The sequence below is a fragment of the Bison bison genome, unplaced genomic scaffold (genome assembly GCF_000754665.1).
Source record: "Bison bison bison isolate TAMUID 2011002044 unplaced genomic scaffold, Bison_UMD1.0 scf7180017864482, whole genome shotgun sequence".
Taxonomy (NCBI): Eukaryota; Metazoa; Chordata; class Mammalia; order Artiodactyla; family Bovidae; genus Bison; species Bison bison.
Window position 1 is genome coordinate 1,291,261 of NW_011495042.1, and position 23,319 is coordinate 1,314,579.

At 46.1% G+C, this 23,319-nt stretch overlaps 1 protein-coding gene across 1 annotated transcript in view; it reads left to right on the top strand.

Moving 5' to 3' along the window:
- The first annotated feature begins 2,566 nt into the window (after nt 1-2,566).
- Nucleotides 2,567-23,319, top strand: part of LRRC2 (leucine rich repeat containing 2) — a 37,056-nt gene continuing 16,303 nt past the window's right edge. The window contains exons 1-3 of the mRNA XM_010862383.1: nt 2,567-2,731; nt 12,831-12,974; nt 17,887-18,094. Of these exons, the coding sequence (XP_010860685.1) occupies nt 12,850-12,974; nt 17,887-18,094 (333 nt within the window). The 5' untranslated portion in view covers nt 2,567-2,731; nt 12,831-12,849. The remainder of the gene's footprint in view (nt 2,732-12,830; nt 12,975-17,886; nt 18,095-23,319) is intronic.

The window sequence follows — 23,319 nt, forward strand, 5'->3', positions numbered from 1 at the left end:
CGTTTTTTAATTTCATGGCTGCAGTCACCATCTGTAGTGATTTTGGAGCCCCCCAAAATAAAGTCTGACACTGTTTCCACTGTTTCCCTATCTATTTCCCATGAAGTGATGGGACCAGATGCCATGATCTTTGTTTTCTGAATGTTGAGCTTTAAGCCAACTTTTTCACTCTCCTCTTTCACTTTCATCAAGAGGCTTTTTAGTTCTTCTTCACCTTCTGCCAAAAGGGTGGTATCATCTGCATATCTAGGTTATTGATGTTTCTCCCGGCAATCTTGATTCCAGCTTATGCTTCTTCCAGTCCAGTGTTTCTCATGATGTACTCTGCATATAAGTTAAATAAGCAGGGTGACAATATACAGCCTTGACGTGCTCCTTTTCCTATTTGGAACCAGTCTGTTGTTCCATGTCCAGTTCTAACTCTTGCTTCCTGACCTGCATACAGATTTCTCAAGAGGCAGGTCAGGTGGTCTGGTATTCCCATCTCTTTAAGAATTTTCCACAGTTTATTGTGATCCACACAGTCAAGGCTTTGGCATAGTCAATAAAGCAGAAATAGATGTTTTTCTGGAACTCTCTTGCTTTTTCGATGATCCAGCGGATATTGGCAATTTGATCTCTGGTTCCTATGCCTTTTCTAAAACCAGCTTGAACATCAGGAAGTTCATGGTTCACGTATTGCTGAAGCCTGGCTTGGAGAATTTTGAGCATTTCCTTACTAGCATGTGAGATGAGTGCAATTGTGTGGTAGTTTGAGCATTCTTTGGCATTGCCTTTCTTTGGGATTGGAATGAAAACTGACCTTTTCTTGACCTTTTACATTTCCAATTAATTTTTAGAACATTTTCCAAATTTCTAAAAATTTCTGCCAGGATTTTGATAAAAGCACATTGATCCTTTAGAATTACTATCTGTGTCATATTGAGTCTTTCAGTCTATGAAGATCTGTTTAGGTGCTGTTTAATTTCTTTAAAAATTTTTTTATTAATAATTTCTATATAGAGATATTATAGAGTTTTGTTGGATCATTCCTAAATATTTATTCTTTTAATGTTAAAGTGAATGGTATCTTTTACTTCCATTTTTGTGGCACTAATTTTTATATTGATCTTGTATCTAGTGCTCTTAAGAAATTTACTTATTAATTAGCTAGCACTGCCATAATAAATACCACAGACCAAGGGTCTTAAAGAACAGAACTTTATTTTCTCACAGTTCTGGGGACTAGAAGTCCAAGATCAAGATATTACGAGGTTTGATTTCTTCTGAGTCCTCTCTTCTTGGTATGCACATGGCCATCTTTTTGCTGTGTCTCCCAGAAATTTTACAAACTAAGAAATCTGACCAATATGAGAGGTCAGATCATCAGTGATTATTTCATTATTCTTTTTCATAACTCTCAGTTTTTTTGATTCATTGCATTAACCACAGTTTACCGTTGGATATTTAAATGCTTGTTTAGAGGACACTCTTCCAACAAACTGTGACATTCCAAAGGGCAAGATCCTGTTTAATTCATTACCAAATCCTTAATACCAAACATATTTCCAGGAATATAGTAAGCACTTAATAAATATTTGGTAAATTAATAGATGAATCCCTATGGAAGAAAATAAGTATGTATGAGAGATTTCTTTCAGTTAGTTTTATGATTGTAGTTTCCACTTTCGGTAATGATAGAAAAGGTAAATCAAATCTGCAGAAAACAATTAGAAAGTTGGACAAAATAATTTTGAAGATCTGGCTTAATAATCAGTAGATCACTTGGATTCAGTAACTAGTGCAGCCTTCCTGAACCCAGGGCGTTGAGCTCAGGCAGGACTGAATGACTATGTCAATGTCAACTTAGTATACCATTTAAAATGGTAGCTTAATTAAAATGTCAATAAATAGAAAATGTTCCATATAGAAAATAGTCCCTCAGAAATCAAACTATTTTCTAATTAGAGTTTTTATGTATATACTAGACAAAGGTATTTTGCTGTTTTAGGGTGAAGTGTATGAGGAACTGGTGCCATGAAGAGGCACTGAGAGAGGTTGTCTTGGACATGATTACTGCTTATTAAGTGACTATCACATCGTCCCAATGTTGGATATCAGGAAAACATATTTGTCAAATTAGTAAAATCTCTAGACAGAACCTAAACTCACATATGTTTTACGAAATTAATTTCTTAATTAAATTAAGAAAAAAATGTACCGTGAAACATTTTAGACATCTGTTGCTTCAAATACTGGGGCGGGGTAGAGGGGGAACCAGCCCTTACATTTCCTTGGTCATATGGCTTTCTTATCTTGCTTTTTGTTTGGTTCCTAGTTTGGCGGGCTAAGAACGCGGCACCCTTGGCCTTCTCTGGCCTGTTTTGTTTAACACGCTTCAGGATTTCCAATGTCAAAAGGCCCGGCCGCCTGCAGGGAGGTGCAGATAATCCCGGGTTGTAGGGCTCAGATTGGCCGGCTCGTCGGCTGCCCTGTGCCAAACCCTCCCCTCCCAAGTCTGTTTTGTCTCATGCCGGGCTGAGTCACATAGAATAGATAGATAGTTTATCAGCACATGTCCTACAGATCATATTATCAGCTTACAAATATAGCCCGTTAGCGCACAGGCGGGCAGGCTCCCGTGGTCGGAGCGTTTCCGGCCGCAGCGTGTGGCTGCTGCGGTGTCAACAGGCAGGCTCGGATTCCGCTCAGAGAGCCGCGGCAGGGGTTCAGGTTTGCAGCGTAATCACGGGTAGGTGGGCGTGGAGGGGTCAGTGCGCGGCAGCTCCTGAACCTGGGGGGACTGTGGGGAAAGCGAGGGAGGGGGTGTGTGGCACCTGCGGAGGTGGGGGTCAATGCCTCCTTGTTTATGTCTGTTCCGTGGATGCAGGCAAAAGATTCCGCATCTATCTGCGTTTTAGGGCATGGCCTGGAATTGAAGGAGAGCCTGTGGGCGGGCCTGTCCAGGGCGCGGGTCTGTTGGCGCCGGCTCCACACATTCCTGCTCCTGCTTAGTGAGTTACTCCCAGCGTCATCCTTGTACCCAAGGGTGAACTCAAAGCCTGCTGGTCCAAAGTGCTGTCCAGGGGAGATAAATCATCTTTGTTTGTGCTTCTTAAGCGCCGGGGAGGGGATGATCAAGTGGCCGGGGAAGTCTGTCCTGCAGGAGAGGCTGGGGATGAGGGTGGGAAAGTGACTGGAAACCCAGAGAATTGTCTAGTTTTGTAAGCAGTTCCACTGTCCTGGTGGCTCTTCTAATGACCAGATCCTCTCTGTTAACTCAGAGGCTGGATGTTCTCCCAAAGAACCTTCATGGCTGTTAGAGAAAAATCCCCAGATGCTCGTGTATTTTATCTCTTATGCTTATCTTATGTTTAATTGGGAACAATGTGTGTCTTAATTTCTTCTTTTCTTTAAATAACTGACAGCTTTTTGAGCTTTACTAGGTGCCAGGTACTGTCTTAAGCACTTGACACAAATGATCACTCGTGATCCTCCCACTAATCCTGAAGGCTCAGTGCTGCTGTTACAGTGTGTCCGCATGAGAACACTAGGGTTCAGAGAGGTTAGGTAACTGCCTCGGATGCAGGACTCCAGCCCTGCAGGCTGACTCTGAGACTGTCCTCTCGATCCTGCCTGGAGCCTCTGCCTCCCATGGCCAGATTTTCTAGCCTAAAAAAATTACCATAAAATAATGGGTGTCCCCTGGGGGGAACTCTGATCAAGGGACATAAAACGTGACTTAATTTAGAATTTGGCTGAAATAGTGTGACTGTTGTGACTGACCTCGCTTGAAGATTTAGCCACTATTTCCCTCACTGTTTCTACCAGAAAACTCACTCTGTGTGCCAACTCTGGGGTCCAGGCCTTATGTGAGGATGGGAAAGAATTTGTGAGCCACTAAAGACCCTCGTCTGCCATGTTATTCTCCCACTGTGCCTTGGTATCACTGGAAGTTCCTGTTGGTTATAGTCATCCCCTTGGATCCAGCAAGGCTGATGATAGGTGTTTTCTGCACACGGAGAATACACCTGGAAAAACACTTCGGAAGGCCTGGCGCCGGTCAGTCCAGGGAATGAGGGTCCCTGGGGGCTCTGAGGCGCAGGTGGGGAGGAGGCAAGCCAGCCCTCTCTCCCTGTGTCTGATCCAGGTGACCCTTGATACCTGCTCCCTCCTCCCCCGTTTGCTACTGTCCCCACTCCCAGCCTCACAGAGGCAGCATCAAGACTGGCTTGGAACCTGAATTGTGGGGTTAGTTGAGTCTCCTCCCAGACTCCTCCAGATCCTCTCCACTCTAAATTCTCTGAGATGAAGCCCTGCCACCTTCCAGCCCAGTCTGTCATTTGACCAAGAGTGAGAAGACTGGGTGACCCATAAGCCTCCCCTCCTACCTAGAACCCTGTCCTGTGACTCTAAGTGGACACTAGAGTTCTGGGCCAAAGGACGTGTTCTTCCGTCACCCTCTGGCTTGGGATAGCGGACGATTCTGTAAAGTGGTTCTGATATACCTGAATTGGGGAGGGAGCACGGAAAACCATTCAACTAAACCCAGAAGAATAGTCCTTTCGGCTCTCTCACAGTCCCTGTGGGACTATCCACCCTCCTCCCAACATACTTCAGGGCATCTGTTCCCTTCTGGCTCCCACAGCAGCTCCTTCAGTCTGTGTTGTCGAATCCACATGCCGCACTGAAATGTATCCCTTTAAACATCTGTTCATCCCTCCAGATTGAGAGCTCAGAGGCAAGGACGTCCATCTTTCTGCATTTAATGAGTGTTCCTAAATGTCAGTTATTTAGGGTTCCTGGGAATCAACGAGCAGAAATACACACCAAGTAAACAGGCTGCATACCCAGGGTTTCTGTGTCGAGATTCAGAAGCAGGAGCCTGGAGCCTGGAGCCCTCTCTAGTTCCTGTGTCTGTTACTGTGTCTGTGACTTAGCGTCAAGGGCTGACTTGAAGGGTGAGGCTCTGAGCCCCAGTCTGGAGCCCCTCGGGTGGCAGCTCCTGTCAGTAAACCATGTTTCTGTCCATCGACGGGCAGATAAAGTATAATTGAACAAATGGTCGAATGATTCAACTTGTATGATATGCTGTGAAGTAAGTAAGGAATAGTCTGAGAGACAGAACAGCAGGGGGCTCTGCCTTAGACAAAGAGGCCACACTAACGAGAGAACAGCAGAAGCTGAGTCCAAGGGTGTAGGGGTTGGGGGAGTTGTTTGGACGGGGGAAACGTCTAGGCCGAGGGAGCCGCGTGTGCTGTCTGAGGAGGGACAAGGCAGGGGGTGGATGAGGCAGGGGGTGGACAGGCTCTGTGGAGGAGAGCAGAGGGGGCGAGTGGGGGGTATGGCTGAGGGGAGGTCACGCCAGGGTCTTATTGGGCCCTGTGAGGAGCTGGGATCTCCCTCTCAGCCCAAAGGGAAGTCTCTGGAGGACTTGGGCCAGGTGGCAGCATGGTCTGGTTCTCCTCAGATGGTGATGCTCACCATTGTGTAGCAAATGGATTGGACGCGGGTGAGTAGGAAGTCAGGAGACCAGCTGTGAGGCTTTTGCACAACTGGGGCCAGATGTGGCATGGATTGGTGGTGAGAAACGTGTGCCCTCTAAGACCTACAGGATAGATTGGATGTGTAAATGAGTGTGTGTGTGTGAGTGTGTGTGTGTGTGTGTGTGTGTATGTGTCTTCATAGTGGGTGATCAGGGTGAGGAAACAGCATAATGAAATGACCTCCAGATGAATGTGAAGTCATTGTCAAGCTGGGGAATTAAGGCAGCCAGGGATGGATAGATTCTAGATGAGTAAGTTTGGAGGGAATCGTGTTTCTTTTGAGATATGTGTGAGAAGTGGGTATGTCAAGGAAGCATAGACACCAGATGTCACTATAAATTAAGACTAATTTTTATAAGTGCCTCCTTTTTACTATATTACTATTTATTTATTGCTGTATAAAAATTATCCAAACATTTAAAAGGATAAACATTTGTTTTCCCATACTTTTGAAGGGTTCAAAACCAGGAGTGCCTTAACTGAATGATTCTGGCTCAGGGTCTCTCATGAAGTCTAGATTTTGGCCAGGGCTACAGTCATCTGAAGGCTTGACGAGGCTTGAGGATTTGCTGCTAAGGCAGCTTCCACTCACATGGCCGTTGGCAGGAGTCCTCAATTTCTCTCACGAAATTTCTCACACGGAATTTCTCCATACGGCTGCTTGACCACCTCGGGACATGGTGGCTGGCTTTCCCCAGAGTGAGTGAGCTGAGGGAGAGGGTGATGACTCATATCAGAACTCACACACCATCACTTTTACCACAACATAGTCATTAGAAGCGAGTCCAGAAGACCAGCCCAAGGTCAAGGAGAGAGGAATTAAGCTCTAGCCTTTTAAAAAAAAGAAAGTTGACGCATTTGTGCGTTCATTTAGAGCTCTCACATCCACTAGAACTTTGTGTCCAGGAAAAACAAAGCCATTCTGGGAGCAGAGAGGAGGCCGATTCAGGAACAGGGGAGCAGGTGCCACCCAGTCAGCAGCCTGGGGGAATGAAAGCTGCTCTCTCTTATTGTTCACGAAAGCTGGGGTTGGCAAAGGATCACCCACAGGCTGGGTACAGGGGCACTGCCAGGGCAACGTGAGCCGTGGAGACCAAACCGGAGTAATGCCCTTTGTTCCTGTTCCCCCTAGACTCTCAGCACCTGTCTACCTGGCCAGCCATATCTCAGTGCTGCCCAGGGCCCACACTGGTTGCCATTCACATATTTGAGACTCTACTGCTGGCAACTGCCAGGCCCCAAGCAGTCGACTTTCTGCTCGAGAGTTGGTGAGTTAGCGTGTCACTGACCTTCAGCCCAATGTCCAGCTTGAGATAAGTGGGAGGGGAGGACACACAGGCATCACTGGGGCAGACAGCGAAGCTGACTATAGTGGGTCCCCCCTCCTCTGCCCCATGCTCGTGGCCTGCCAAGCCTTTTCCTCTTGGATCTGTTGCTCGCTCTGGTCCTGAGAATGTGTCCAGTGGGCAGCAACTGGGCGGAAGCATAGATTCGAGCTCATTGCTTGGGCAGGCCCATGCCAGACAGGCAGGAAGACCAGGCATTTTCTCTTTTGTTATATAAGTACTTTCATAAAATATTTACTATCTTGCCCTTTACTAAAAGTTTGCTGATCTTGCAGTAAAGCAAATGGTTTTTCCAGGGGAAAAAAACTTTGTTTCCACAATGAATCCAACCTATGAGCATCTCTGAAGGTTGACCTTGTCACTCAGGGCCTGAAACACTGGAGGGGAGTGAACCTGACCACACTTTATACCTGTGCCCTTTTCTGTCATAGTGAGGGACACATTGGATCCCTCCCCTCTCACAGTCCCAAGTATTTTCTTCTCTGGAAGGTGCTCTGTGGTTGTAGACCCTATGGCCAAATCTAGGGAGACTTGTTCTCATGAGTCTGTGCTCACCTTGTGAAGCCAGATCTCCAGCAGAGAACCGGCATGAGAGTCCTCTTGGAACCATGAATCCTTGCTGTTAAGTTCACTGTGGGCCCAGCCTAAAGCTCTGCCTTCTTATGCTGCCTCAGGAGAGTCTCCTTGGTTGTAGTGTTTTCTCTGAGAGGTTAATGTTTTCTTTGTGTTCAGGGTTTGCAGACTGGACCCTGAAGAGGTTAATTTTTCTCTTCTGCTATGGTATAGTATTGCTGTTGTTCAGTCGCTCAGTAGTGTCCGACTCTTTGCAACCCCATGGACTGTAGCCCACCAGGCTCCTCTGTCCATGAGTTTCTCCAGGCAAGAATACTGGAGTAGGTTACCATTTCCTTCTCCGGGGATATTCTCGACCTAGGAATAGTGGATTCTTTACCACTGAGCCACCCGGGAAACCTTTGGTGTAGTATACTTTGGTGATATTTCTATAGCTCTACAGAAAGTTAATGCTTAGAAAATTGCATTTTATGTAATTATCTGAAAGAGTGGACTGAATGGAGGTCATGGTACAAAGAAGAGATTAACTTTGTGAATTTGCCAGGGGACTCTCATTCCCCCCAGGCTGCTAAGCAAGTGGCTCCTGCGTCCGTCCTTGAATCTGCCTCCTCTCTGGCTTCCCGATCCCTGCCCTGGCTCCAAATGGCTTTTTATCCCTGGATGGAATGACTCATGGGCTCTTGTCTTAAAACCACTTTCCCAGTCTCAGCCCCACCCATAGGGCTATGACCTCTTGGGTTAAGGTCAAACCTGTTCAGTTGTCCAGGGGCCCCTGGACTTCAGCCCTGTCCTGCACAGGGTGCCAGCAGCTGGGCTGGACCTGGGACTCAGGAGCTGGTGTTCCTCCGCTTCCCAGGATCTCTGCTTCTTATAGTGTAGATCCCCAGCATACAGTCACCACTTACTGTACTTAGAGTCTCTAGTTTTCATTATGCATATTTGTAAGTGGAACATCTGACAGGCAAAACTTTGACTTAAATCCTGGCACATTCAGAACCCCCTTAGTTGAAGGATGCTGCTGCTAAGTCGCTTCAGTCGTGTACGACTCTGTGTGACCCCATAGACGGTTGCCCACCAGGCTCTCCCGTCCCTGGGATTCTCCAGGCAAGAACACTGGAGTGGGTTGCCATTTCCTTCTCCAATGCATGAAAGGGAAAAGTGAAAGTGAAGTCGCTCTGTCGTGTCCGACTCTTCGTGACCCCATGGTCTGCAGCCTACCAGGCACCTCCGTCCATGGGATTTTCCAGGAAGAGTACTGGAGTGGGGTGCCATTGCCTTCTCCAAGTTGAAGGATAGTACCTCTTTTTCTGCTTGGCAGAAAATGAAAATAATTAACGTGGTTAGATGACAATCAGGATAGACACTTTCCCACCAAAATACTGAGACTAATGTTGGTTTAGTGAAAAGTGTTAGTCACTCAGTTGTATCCAACTCTTTGTGACCACATGAACTGTAGCCCACCAAGCTCCTCTGTTCATGGACTTCTCCAGACACGAATAATGGAGTGGGTTGGCCATTCTCTTCTCCAAGGGATCTTCCTAACCTAGGGACTGAATCTGGGTCTCCTGCATCGCAGGCAGATTCTTTACTGTCTGAGCCACCAGGTTTACAACTATTTAAAAATATAACACAAAGGCATCAAGAAGAGGCAATCTCTGTAATTCAGGGACTTTAATTACATATCTCTAAATGCATAGAAATTAATGTACAGATCTGGTTACTTTTTGTGGATTTACTGACCTAAGAAAATTAAAGAAATACCACAAAAGAATCGGAGCCATGACTGGCTGATCTAGAACACACACCCTGGACAGCAGGCGAGTCTTCCAGCTTTGGTTATTCTTGGATGACTGGCTGTCTACACTACTCAAAAGCAGTTCACTTTACTTTGGCCTTCTGGTTTGCTTTTATTTGTAGACTTGGATTATGTACAGAGATTTCCTCAAAGAAACTAGGCTGCCTGATTCTTTCTCTTTTAACAAGTATTCTCCATTACTGGCTATAGTCTTTAACTTCTTGTTTTCAAGCTGATGCTTGGCATTCCTTTATGAAAGCTTTTTTGTCAAAAGTCAAAGCCTTAAGACTTTTGCAGCTTAGGGGAATTCCCTAGTGGTCTAGCGGTTAGGATTCTGTGCTTTCACTGCAGAAGATGTGGGTTCAATCCCTGGTTGGGGAACTAAGATACCACAAGCCACAAGGTGTGGCTCTAAAAAAAAAAAAGTGCTCCTGAGCTAAAGGTAGCAGAGTAGGGGAAGTGCTGAAAGGAAAATTAAATACAGAGATTTCTGGTTTGGAGTAAGATGGAACAGGCAGATTCTTTACTGTCTGAGTCAGCAGGGAAGCCCAAGATGGAGCAAGCACACTTAACCCATCCTTCCCACTAAATGCAGCTTTAAAACCTGGACATCCTGCACAGAACAGCAGTATGAAGTCCCTGGAAAGTAAACAGTTGCAAGAGAAGAAGGGAAGGACACCAGAATTCAAAGTAGCACAGAACCTGTGGTCTCTTCCCCATTTTTCCCCCTCAAGTATTCCCGAGCCTGGACTCAAGGCAGCCTGAAACCCAGAATTAAAGACAAAGTACTTAATTTTGCTCCAGGAGTGAGAATGGGGCTCCTAATGCTCAGAGACTGGGGAGTAAATCCCTCTCTTTTACCTTTTTCTTTTCTCCACTCTCTCATGCCTCAGCCCGCACAGGATTGTGTAGCAGGAGCTGTGAAGGACAATGGATAGTGGAGGACATCAGTCACCCAGACTATGAGAGAAAGGATCCTTCCTTTCTGATCAGTGAAACTGTGGTCCCCAGAGGGTGGAGGGAGCTCTCATTGAGTTTCCCCTCTCACTGTCCTCCTGCTGCTGGAACCAGTACAGTTGTAGGACATGCACAGTGAAGCAGGGTAGCTAAAGTCTCAGGTCTCCGACCAGAGGACTGAAAAGGGAGCCCCAGGAATCTGGAAGGACCAGAGAGACATAAAGAGGGAGCGGCTGTGGAGAACAACTCTGAAAGGTTGCTTATGAACTCCTGGGCTCATCCCCGAGCTGCACCTCTTCGGATCTGACCCTAAACAGCATGTCCAAGTCTGTTAGAACTGACCACCAGGATGGACCATCAGACCGTCCCAGGTGGCCACAAGGTGGCGCCCGTGGAGCAGCTGAATAGTGCTGCCAAGTCAAGCGGGATCTGCTGTGTGACTCACAACCTCAGGGGGCAGGTTGGAATTCGAGGTCTGAACCCAACCAAACTGATCACCTGCTGTGTGAGCTATCACCTTATTGCCTCTCAGCTCAGAGTGCATCCTTCAATGTGTGAATTCTGTGGTGTACGATGGAATTCCTCTAAGTATTTGTCCTCTGAAGTGAACATCATGTTAACCTTTCTCCGGAGAGGACACTGCAGGGACCGTGTAGTAGGAAGAGTGAAATGAAGTCGCTCAGTCGTGTCCGACTCTTTGCGACCCCATGGACAGTAGCCTACCAGGCTCCGCCGTCCATGGGATTTCCCAGGCAAAAATACTGGAGTGGACTGCCATTTCCTTCTCCAGGGGATCTTTCCAACCCAGGGATCCAACCCGGGTCTCCTGCATTGCAGACAGACGCTTTACCATCTGAGCCACCAGGGAAGAGGTTTCCTGCTTTTCTCGTGGTGGGTGGCCTACAAGACGAGAGGAAGCTTTTTGCAAATCATACATCTGGCAAAGGACCAGTATCTGGAACATGTAGAGAACGGCCACAACTCAACAGTAAAAAGACAAACAGCCCAATTTGAAAAATGAGCAGAGAATCTGAATAGCCATTTCTCCCGAGAAGGTATACAAATGGCCAATAAGCACATAAAAAGATGTTCAGCATCATTAGCTGTCAGGGAAATGCAAACCACAAGACTCCCTTCACACCCACTGCGATGGCTGTAATACCAAGAGAGATATTAACCATGTCAGCGAGTATGTGGAGCTACTGGGACGCTTAGACACTGCAGATGGGAATGTAAAATGGTGCAAGTGCTTTGGAAAACAGCCTGGCAGTTCCTGAAAAAGTTAAACATAGAATTGACATAGGACTCTCCAGTTCTACTCCTGGGTATTTACCCAAGAGAACTGAAAACATATGTCCACACAAAAACTTGCATCATTTGCACCTTTGTCAAAAATTTCCTTTAAGTAAAAGGGAGACAAAAGACAGTCCCAGATGTCAGAAAGGAAAGAAGGGAATCAGTTGAGGTCAGTATTTTCAGCTCTTCAGACTAAACTCATGGACCTCAGATGTTCAGCTGCACAAACATAAGCCAATTCTCCCACTCATGTTGGCAAGCCATTTGTGGAGAGCACACACTTGAGGCAGAAGAGGAAATATTTGGTTTCGTATCCTCACTGACTGCTATTTAAAAAGTGTCTGGAATTGGAACAGAGAATATTCACAGCCATACTATTTGCCAACTGACGCTCTGTGTATTTTGCAGATCAGGAAATGGATTTAGCCAGACTTCAATGCTGTAGGTAGGGGAAGTTTAAAACAATATCTAGAAACTTGTGTTACTTCAATAAGGAAGAAAGTATGCCTTAATGGAATGAATATTGAAGTGTACCTTGATCTTTTTTTTTTTTTTGCAGTGAGCAAATCATCACTTAAACAGTAAAGATGAGGTGGGAAAATAAAAAGAAGAGAGAAATGTCACTGAGTGGGCTGAGAGTAAGGCAACCTGGGTGCAAATCTTTTATTTGCTTTCATTCTTTCGTTTACTCACTTATTCTTTCAATAAATATTTATGGAGAGCCTACTATGTGCCAGGTGGTGATGACCAAGATGTACCTGAGTCTGAATTTTCTTGCATTTAGAAAACCACATAAACAGAGATCGGCAGCTTGTGAGGGTTCATGTCACAGGAAAAACCTATAGGACAAGTGCCCAGGCTGTGTGGCTAGTCCCAGGCAGGAAAATGCTCAGTGGGGTTTGGTACAATGCTTGGTTTGTTACTTAATGGTGGTTGGTGTTTAGCCTCAGATAACTGGCATGTGTGTTTTAATTAATTCATCAAATTTATCTTTGAGCATGTTACAATGTATTTGGAAGATCAGATTCCAATAAATTTAATAGAATGTAGAACCATGAAGCTTGAGGAATGCCCAGGGGGCTTTGGGAACCTATGTTTCAGCTGAGGGGTAAAGAGATAAGTGTGACGTTCTAGAGGAGATGACCTCAGTTGAGTGCTGAATTTTGACTTACAGACAAGAGTCCTCTCAGACCTTAAGGACATTAGAAACTGCCATTCTGGAAGCAACAGGGCATTTCACCATTAGTGATAAAATTGATTCACTCATATTTTAAAGTTCAAGTTAAAACTATTTTCTTCTTTGTGTGTATGAAGCTGACATATATGTTTCTTAAACAGGTAATTTCATGCTTCCAAAATGGGACATAAAGTGGTCGTATTTGACATTTCTGTCGTCAGAGCCTTGTGGGAAACTCGTGTCAAGAAGCACAAAGCCTGGCAGAAGAAGGAGGCAGAAAGGCTTGAGAAAAGCGCTTTGGAAAAGTATGTGTTCTCTGTATTTGCTTTGCACTGTCTTTAGTGAATAGGGAGGCTGCAGTTATGCTATGGAGGGGGTGCCTCTCCTCTGAGATTTCTCCCTGTCAGTGACATGTGCTCACTGGGCTTCAGAATCTGTTGCCCACGATGAACGTTTGATTCCTATAACAGTAATACGCATGGCTATAAGGACCCACACGCATTGCAGGCACCGTGCTAGCCATGGAAAGACAGCAGTGACACGATAAATGTCTCCATAGTGAATCCTGAGAAGACCGCGCACCTCACCTCAGCAGGCTGTCTGATGCTCTCCCCCTTGTGGCCATGTGAGGGCTGCTGTCTGTCCTGCCCTCAGCCCTCCCCTGTTGAGCTGAACACTAGATAAGGCTTATTGCGTCGATGCCTTTTTTACCTGGATTGGAGTGATGTGGTTTGACTGCTATCACACACTCGTGAAGTATGAGTAAAAGAGAGTTATTGTGTCTGTGAAAACTCAGTTGAGTGCTTTGGAAAAACTACATGTGTGATCAGTATGAACCACACAACTGAATTAACACTGTGCAAGACGGATACAGGTACAGTGAGCTAGAAAGGGTGCACATTCAGGTGGCTTTGCACGTCTGTAATTTTTACTCCTTGTGAAGAAACTCAAACTAGAAGTCTTGGATGGTGTGTTATGGGTGTGGTTTACATAAGAAAGGCAGAGTGGGATTCTGATTGCAGATCCATTCTCAAAGGCGGTCCATGACAGCCATACAAGTTGGCAAATGGTGACATATGTTGGTGCTTTAGGATAAAATCAAAATGTGTAGGATGTGAATGTCTCTTTATTCTTGGTTCTCCACTTCTCTGAACTATATTGACCAAACAAATACCTATTCTGATCATGCTGGATAATGAAGCTGCTACCTGTAACCATCACTGTGAGGGGCTCTGTTACCTCACTTCGTGGTGTTTCATTTTGTAACTGTGTTTGTCCCCACACTTCAATGTTATAAGTAGAGATCAAATAGAGAGCATCATTCTACATGAATGAAACTCACTTACAGGGAGAGCTAGAGATGTTATTGTTAGGCTCTAAGTGAGGGATTTTTCATCCAATGAGGCTATTGCCATCTAGGCTAAGCCTGTGGGCTCATTGCCTAAGGAAAGAGTTTTTATTTGCACATTTACTGATTTAATTAATAGAGTCCTAATGACATTATTTTGTATGTTTACATGGTATTTGAAGTTCTACTAAAATTGACTCCAGGGGGAGATTATTCAGTTACTAACATGAGTGATAGAGTATAAAGACAGTGACATTTTATTTATGTTAGTTACTCTCAAGGAAGAGAATGGCATTGTAAAAATAGTTGATATTGTGACTTTCCTATCATTAGGTTTCAAAGGGACTAAGACATAAACATTTAAAAAAGAAATCCAAAGAAGATTTAGTATTTAAGTATTTTTAAAGTTGCATATCTGATTTCCTTTTTTTCTCTGTTCTATGTTGACTACCAAGATACGTGAAATAGTCACATCAATTTGTAATTTGTGATATAGGGAAGATGTATTGGGTAGGACTGAATGGATATCTTTTCATCGCATTGCCAGAATCTACTTTCAGGTTCAGCCTAAGAAATGAAGAAGGAAAAATTAGAAACATTGGTCTGAAAAGTGCTCAGTGCATAGAAGGCCTCGCTGTGGCTGTGCTGTTGGCTGTGAAATTTCTGGAGGGCTTCTTCTGTTAGTTCAACCAGTATCTTGTATCTAGGGTCTGGCCTGAATCCCTGACTGCTATTAGAGCTAGAGCTACAGGCAAATATTTAAGTTCATTTTTATCAGATGATATTAAAATATTTAAATTATACGAAAAACTAATAATGAAAAGCAAATCACCCCAAGCCCCTGCTAGTATTTCCCAGAGGAGTCCACTTCTAACTTTTTTCAGCATTTTCTTCTGGTATTAAGTTCCTATCTCTCCATGTGCTGGTATTTTTAAATGTATCTGTTTTATTACATTGTTTGGTGCAGTGGTAAAGAATCTGCCTGCCAATGCAGGGGATGTGGGTTTGATCCCTGGGTTGGGAAGATCCTCTGGAGTCAGAAATGGCAACCCACTGCAGTGTTCTTGCTTGGAAAACTCCATGGACAGAAGAGTCTGGCAGGCTACAGTCCATGGGGTCACAAAGAGTTGGAGATGACTGAGCACGCATGACATTATTTATAGACTTCACGTATAGATCCCAAAGCACCGGCTAGTTGATTACCCAGTGCTATTCTCCCGCTCAGCTCCCTGTGACTAAGACCTTCGTAGTAGTGTGCTAGCCAATGCCATCAGCAAGATGGTTTTCTCAAATGCTCCTGTTCTGCTAGAGTAATGACAAAGCATGAAACTCCACTGATACCTGAAGTGATTTCTGAAGAGCAAAAAGTCTGATTAAGGGGGAAACATTTGCACATAGTCCTGGGGAACCAGCCCTGCAGAGATATGGGATCAAGAACTCCAAGCCGCCATAATAGCAAATGCAAACACCCTCAGGCAGGGGTTTGCCTGGGTGGTTCAGGGAAGAGCCAGGAGGCTAGAGTGACTGGGCCAGAAAAAGTAAGGGAGGGAGCAGAATTGGATGAGGTCAGACAGGCAAGGGGAGGGCACAGACCTGCAGGGCCTTAGGCCATAGTGAGACAACTGCTTTATTGGGTGAAACAGAAACCAGTGAGAGATGCGGCCAGAGGCATGACGTGGTGTGACGGACACTGTCACAGGTCCACTCAAAATGCTGGATGGATGTAGACTGTCAGGAGGCAAGAGTGTTCCCTGCTTAAAGACGCTGGTGACTTGGACCAGGATGGGAGCAGTTAAGATGGTGAGGAGTGGCCAGATTCTGGTAAAAATGACCTTATTTGCTGATGGGCTTGATGTGAGATATGAAAGAAAGCACAGAGTCAAAGATGACCCTGAGGTTTGGGGTCAGAGCACCTGGGAAGTCTTTTTACTAAAATGGAGAAAGAAGCAAGTTTAGCAGGTGGAGATAGGAGTTTGGGTTGGAACTTGTCAACTTTGGGATGCCTTTTACTTATTCAGGGGGAGCTGTTGGGAGGCAAGGAGGCTGGATTCACTGAGGACGCCTTGGCTGGAATGATATAATTGGGCCTTGTCAGCATATAGATGTATTAAATGCCAAGAAACAAGAATGTCTGCAGACAAGGATGATCTGTATCGCTATCAATTTTATACAAGTTAACTTCAATCCCTGCTGAATTGTAACATAGCTTAGCCTAGTCAACGACAAAGGTGCATACCCCTATAGGATTGGATAAAATCCACCAGGGCTCTGGCATTCCAAATATCTACCAGTCTCTTGCTTTCTTGAGCCTTCCATTTTTTTTTCTTACAATTGACAGTGTTTGGTAGTCAGGGAAAAGCCCTGGCCTCAGAGATGTTCCCACGCCAGACTCTTTGCTCTGTTCCTGCCCTTCCTGATGCCTTGGCTCCTGGGTTTGCCTGAGACCCCAGAGCCAACTGTGATTCTAGTGCATTTCTCCTTCAGGTACCGCTTGAGAGTTTCCATGCTAGGACTGACCCTCTACTACAGGGTTTTCATCTGTTTGTTCGCTCAGCATTTGTGTTGCCTTGGGTCATGTAGACACCAGGGCTGCAGTTGCAGCCTGTTTCTGAAACAGCCCCCTTTTTAAGCCCAGGACCCCGCCTGCCACCAAGTCCCTGAGTTGGGCTAAGAAGAGCCCAGATGTCTTCTTGAATGTTTTTTGTACCAAGTTCCTATCCAAGGCAGGCTACTTATTTTGAGACAGTGTCTCTGTGTGATAGATTTGAAGGACAGCCACATCAAACCTTGTTTTGTATCACACAGAAGGTTAACCTATTAAATGCTCCAAGCAGATATCAAGTCTCTAAATGGAGAAAGATCCCCCAGGTGCCCAACACTGTTCTAATGACCGTGTGGGCATCAGAAGGGCAGTGAGATGTAGTCCATCGTCATGGAGCTGATGACCAAGCTGGAGGACAAAGAAAACTATAAAGTGATAGGTTAGAGAAGTATTCTGGCCTAGAGAATTCCATGGACTGTATAGTCCATGGAGTCGTAAAGAGTCGGACACGACTGGGGACTTTCACTTTAGGGAGGTAGCAACGAGAAGGTACTGGGAATAATGGGGAGGCTGAGGAGTCCTGGGCCAGCTGCAGTGTCTGACTGAAACTGAGGTTTATGAATAACAGGTTCATCTGTAGGAGTGAAGTTTCCTAAGGCGGCTGGTGGTAGACCTTCTAAAGTTATATTTTATAAACTGGGGCTGTCTGTATATTTCTATCCATATGCTCCTGTGTGCGTGCTAAGTCGCTTGAATCATGTCTGACTCTGTGCGACCCTATGGACTGCAGCCCTCCAGGCTCCGTGGGATTCTCCAGGCAAGAATACTGGAGTGGGTTCCCATGCCCTTCTCAAGGGGATCTTCCCAACCCAAGGATCGAACCGGGGTCTCTTAAAGCAGGTTCTTTACCACTAGCGCCACCTGGGTTGATGGCTCCTGGAAGATCAGCAAATTCCTGCATTTTTAAAAGTTGCATTAAAAAAAAATTGGGGTTAGCACCTTATAATATCAAAAGATATTGTAATTAATCAAAGGAATAGGTAATTTTGGTAAAAATTCCAGCTGTGTAACTCCTGTATTTTTAAGTCAGATTTGCTAAAAATTCACAACTCTGAAGGTTGAAGATTCTTACCCACTTCCCACCCCCAGATCCCCCACTGCAGAGGAAACAGGAAAGGAGGGGCGGGGAGAGGGGATGGAAGTGGAGGGGAGGGCTCTTCTCTGGCTGCTGGGAAACTGCAGGTGATGAGAAGGACTGCGCATGCGCGCAGGTAGTTTGGCCGACTTCTCCAGGCAGGTGACCGCGACCTCTGCCGCCCCGTTTTAGGATAAAGGAGGAGTGGAACTTCGTGGCCGAGTGCAGGAGGAAAGGCATTCCCCAGGCCGAGTACTGCAAGAACGGCTTCGTAGACACCAGCGTGAGGCTGCTGGAACGGATCGAAAGGCGCTCTCTCGCCGCTCAGAGCGCGCTTTCCAAGGAAAGAGACAAACGGAGCAGTGAGTTTGTGTTTGAACTTTCCGGAGATCACTGGAAGGTGAGTCCACGCGCTCCTGTCCCCGCAGCAAGTGGAGGCTGGTGCCGCGCTGCGGCCGACGTCTGCTGCTTAGGCTGAGCTCAGGGCATTGACCTTGGTCCAGCGCGCTCTTGTCTTTAGAGAGGTTTTTCTCTGAATGCGGAGGATCCCTTGCCTGCTGTAAGCTGAGTTCCTGCATCTTTTCTGCCCTGAAAGACTGTGTAGTCGTGAAAAGAGCAGCGGGATCCCCTTGAGTCTCTCTGTGAGGGACTGGGACCCCAGCGGCTCCCCAGGCTGGCGCAAGTCTTTAAAATGCCTGATTCTGCCATCTTTCCCCACTGACATTAAAAAATAACTGTTTGCCGTTTTTTTTTTTTTTAATTTAAAAACCCTGAGCATGTAACCTGCCTAACTCTGACATGTAACTCTGACTTTGCTGACTTGTCACGGAGTGCAGGGCTGCAAAGGAATTTTGCAGTCAGATTTTCTCTGAGATTCTGAGGCCAGGGCAGAAATGTCTTCTGTTTCTTTCTTCAAGTGTGCCTGGGTCCTTCCTGCTCCCACTCCGCCCAGGTTGCCGCTTGGCTTGGAGAGGCTGCCTGTGGTCTGACGGTTCCTGGTTGAGGCAGCACCTGGGGTGGGTATGCATGAGGTAGGGGAATGAGCTCAGGCTCTCTTCCCTTCAGTGGGACAGGTTTCTCCCGACCTGCCCTCCGTCTCTCTGTATGCCACCGTTTTGTGGCCGAAAGGCCTCTGGACCGGAAACCGAGTATTTGGGGGTAATCCTTTATTGGCCCCGTGATCTGAGGCCGTTTACTCCACTTGCGTGCATTTCACCTCCTCCTCTGTCAAATGGTGCTGCTGCTTGCCTTGACCCCCTCTGAGGGCCCTTGTGAGGGTTAAATGAGCAGATACTCTGTGACACTGACCCATTAGCGACACATCCCTATAAAAATGGGAGAGACGATGACTGAAACCTCGTTAGTGGCCTTTCTCCTGCATCCCCATCACTGAGATCAGTGCTGCCTTTTCTGGGGCAAGAAGGAGGGCCTCTCTGGATTTCTAAGTAAATATCACTCATAAGTCATTCTCATGTACCATCATCAGACCTGACCCCAGACCCCTGGGGAACCTGCTGAGTCCTCTCGGCTCACAGCACCTTTGGAAACCAGTTTACAGAGCATTTAGTGAGTGCCTGGAGTGGTAAGGGGATAGGAAGAGGGTTAAGAGCCAGGCAGCTCTGGACACTCTAGGGTGAACCTGTGGACAGTGTCTTCATTACTTACAGTCTTCCCGTCCCCTCCACTCTGCTCCCTGAGCTGGTACCCTATCCTCACTGGTACTCGCCCCGGGAGAGACTCTGGGGCCTCCAGCATTCATCGGTATGAATTTCAGTTGCTGTTTTCCCTCCCCAGAGAGATTTGTGTTTCAGTCTTGCCTCTACATAAGGAGTGAAAAGCTCCATTAAGGGATTTTTGCCATGAGTATTAGAGTGCTCATGGCAGCGAGGGAATTCTGGCCTCTAGCCTCACTCTGGGCAGCAGGCCTGGTCCCTGCAGGAGGCCAGCATGGGATGGACAGGGCGGAGGAGCTTCTGGGGCTTTGGGGACTGGGTGGGGAGAGCTCGTCTGGAGTCCCTTAGAGCTGGCTGTGGGGCTGTGATCTGTGACTGAAGGTACCTATTTGGAGGTGGTACTAGGGGGCTAGTCATTCTTTGTGAGCTAGAAGCACCCAGGCCCTGGGCCCTATTCTTTCAGGAAGATTTCTCCAATTTTATTCAACATGTCTTCAATAGAAGATTTCACTTCTACTGTCTGTCAAGTTTTCAATTTCCAAGAACTCTCTGTTTTGTGAATGCATGCATCCTGTGATGTGGCTTTATTTTCTACTTTTATATATATTATAAAATTTAAGATAACTTAAAAGTTTTTTTTTCCTATTTTCATGGGGCTTAACATTTTTTAAATTTATTTGGTTTTGGTTGCACTGGATCTTTGTTGCTTCGAGGGCTACTCTTTAGTTGTGGTGTGCAGACTTCTCATTGTGGTGGCTTCTCTTGTGTAGCGTGGGCTCTAGGCATGCAGGCTTCAGTAGTTTGGCTCCCAGACTCTAGAACACAGGCTCAGCAGTTGTGGCGCACCAGCTTAGCTGCTCTGCGGCACGCGGGATCCTCCTGGACCAGGGACCCAATCCGAGTCCGCTGCATTGGCAGGCGGATTCTTATCTTTTACTCCACCAGGGCAGTCCTCTTGGGACTTTCTTATCTATCTTGATTATCAATAGCTTTTTGGATGCAGTTTCCATCTTTCAGGGTCTCCTTTTTCTTTTAGGGTGTTTACATGTTTTAGGGGGTTTGCATGTTAGGGTGTTTGCATCTGGCATCTTGGGACTGCCTGGGAGCTCTGGAGACGCTGGATGTCGGGAGCACTGAGAAGCTGATTAGAAGGTCCAAGTGTGTTTCAGGTAGGGGCTTTGTTTTTTGAGGGAGCCCCCATATCACCAGTGTGCTCCCCTCCACCTCCGCCTCAGAAGTACATATTTATGGTTTGTCTGCAGCTGGTGAGAGCCCACGGAGAGAGTACTCTCTCATCCTGCCGGCAGGGACAGGCCTGGCAGCCTGTGCTCTGGAGAGAGGAGGGCTGGGGGTGGAGTCTTGGCATCCATCACTCATCCTATTGTTTCTGCCTCCCCTCCGAGATGTGCCTCAAGGTCCCCAATCCAGGACTCCGGTTAACCCCTCCAGTAGATAAGCCTCAGTCTCCTACAGGGACAGTAGCTCTGTGACGTGGATAGGGGTAGAGATCTGGTCCTAGACTTTGAACCTGACCTCCTTCTTTCTGCCCTGCTTTCCTCCCTCACCTCCGCACATCCCTGGCTCTTCTACTTTCTAACTTTCTGGGGCATCTGGTAAAAAGATCAGTTCAGTTCAGTTCAGTCGCTCAGTCGTCTCCGACTCTTTGCGTCCCCATGAACTGCAGCACGCCAGGCCTCCCTATCCATCACCAACTTCCGGAGTTCACTCAGACTCACGTCCATCGAGTCAGTGATGCCATCCAGCCATCTCGTCCTCTGTCACCCCCTTCTTCTGCCCCCAATCCCTCCCAGGATCAGAGTCTTTTCCAATGAGTCAACTCTTTGCATGAGGTGGCCAAAGTATTGGAGTTTCAGCTTCAACATCAGTCCTTCCAATGAATATTCAAGACTGATTTCCTTTAGGATGGACTGGTTGGATCTCCTTGCAGTCCAAGGGACTCTCAAGAGTCTTCTCCAACACCGCAGTTCAAAAGCATCAATTCTTTGGTGCTCAGCTTACTTTATAGTCCAACTCTCACATCCATACATGACCACTGGAAAAACCATAGCCTTGACTAGACGGACCTTTGTTGGCAAAGTAATGTCTCTGCTTTTGAATATGCTATCTAGGTTGGTCATAACTTTCCTTCCAAGGAGTAAGCGTCTTTTAATTTCATGGCTGCAGTCACCATCTGCAGTGATTTTGGAGCCCAGAAAAATAAAGTCTGACACTGTTTCCACTGTTTCCCCGTCTATTTCCCATGAAGTGATGGGACCAGATGCCATGATCTTCGTTTTCTGAATGTTGAGCTTTAAGCCAACTTTTTCACTCTCCTCTTTCACTTTCATCAAGAGGCTTTTTAGTTCCTCTTTACTTTCTACCATAAGGGTGGTGTCATCTGCATATCTGAGGTTATTGATATTTCTGCCGGCAATCTTGATTCCTGCCTGTGCTTCCTCCAGCCCAGCGTTTCTCATGATGTCCTCTGCATAGAAGTTAAATAAGCAGGGTGACGATATACAGCCTTGATGTACTCCTTTTCCTGTCTGGAACCAGTCTGTTGTTCCATGTCCAGTTCTAACTGTTGCTTCCTGACCTGCATACAGGTTTCTCAAGAGGCAGGTCAGGTGGTCTGGTATTCCCATCTCTTTCAGAATTCTCCACAGTTTATTGTGATCCACACAATAGGCTTTGGCATAGTCAATAAAGCAGAAATAGATGTTTTTCTGGAACTCTCTTGCTTTTTCAGTGATCCATCAGATGTTGGCAATTTGATCTCTGGTTCTTCTGCCTTTTCTAAAACCAGCTTGAACATCTGGAAGTTCACAGTTCACGTATTGCTGAAGCCTGGCTTGGAGAATTTTGAGCATTACTTTACTAGCGTGTGAGATGAGTGCAATTGTGCAGTAGTTTGAGCATTCTTTGGCATTGCCTTTCTTTGGGCTTGGAATGAAAACTGACCTTTTCCAGTCCTGTGGCCACTGCTGAGTTTTCCAAATTTGCTGGCATATTGAGTGCAGCACTTTCACAGCATCATCTTTCAGGATTTGAAATAGTTCAACTGGAATTCCATCACCTCCACTAGCTTTGTTCGTAGTGATGCTTCCTAAGGCCCACTTGACTTCACATTCCAGGATGTGTGGCTCTAGGTCAGTGATCACAACATCGTGATTATCCAGGTCATGAAGATCTTTTTTGTACAGTTCTTCTGTGTATTCTTGCCGCCTCTTCTTAATCTCTTCTGCTTCTGTTAGGTCCCTAAGAAGTTCAGGTTGTGTCTTATTGTTCCTGCTGCTGGCCTAAGACTGAGCAGGTCGGGGGCGCTGGGTTACCATCTTTCAGCTTTCTAGCTACCAAGACCTTGTTGCTACTGCCTCTCTTCTCTTTCTCTTTGCCCTCTTGTAAGGTTTATGCTTTCAAAAAGGAATTCTTTTACTGTCTTTTTTCATAGAGAAGAGCAAAAGTATATGTGTGTGTTCAACCTGCCATCTTCACCCCGTTCCTTTTATTTTTATTTAATGTGCTATCTTAAGATTTTTCCCATGTTATTAAAAATGGTTATGGATATAATTTTAGAAGGCATTGTAACTTTTGCAAGCGTGCTGTTATTGGAAGAACAATATGAGAGAAGTTATTTATGAGGCACTTGACCATTGAAACTTCAAGAAAGAGAGTGTGATTATGACCTGGGGTCAGCTCCCTGATGCCCCAGCTCCTTTCTTGTCTGAGCTGCAGAAGGAAACCGTCTGGTCTGGTGTGGGTGGCATTCGGATCAGGATGAGGAGGTGCTGAGATGGATTTGTCAGGCCCGGGTGCTGGGGTCAGTCACGCAAGGCCCTATGCTGGGAAGGGCCCTGGGCTTGATTTAATGCTCTGCCATCTCCATCTTGAAATTCCTAATAACTTTTAGAAGGGGCCTGCAATTTCATTTTGTCCTAGTTCCTGAAACTAC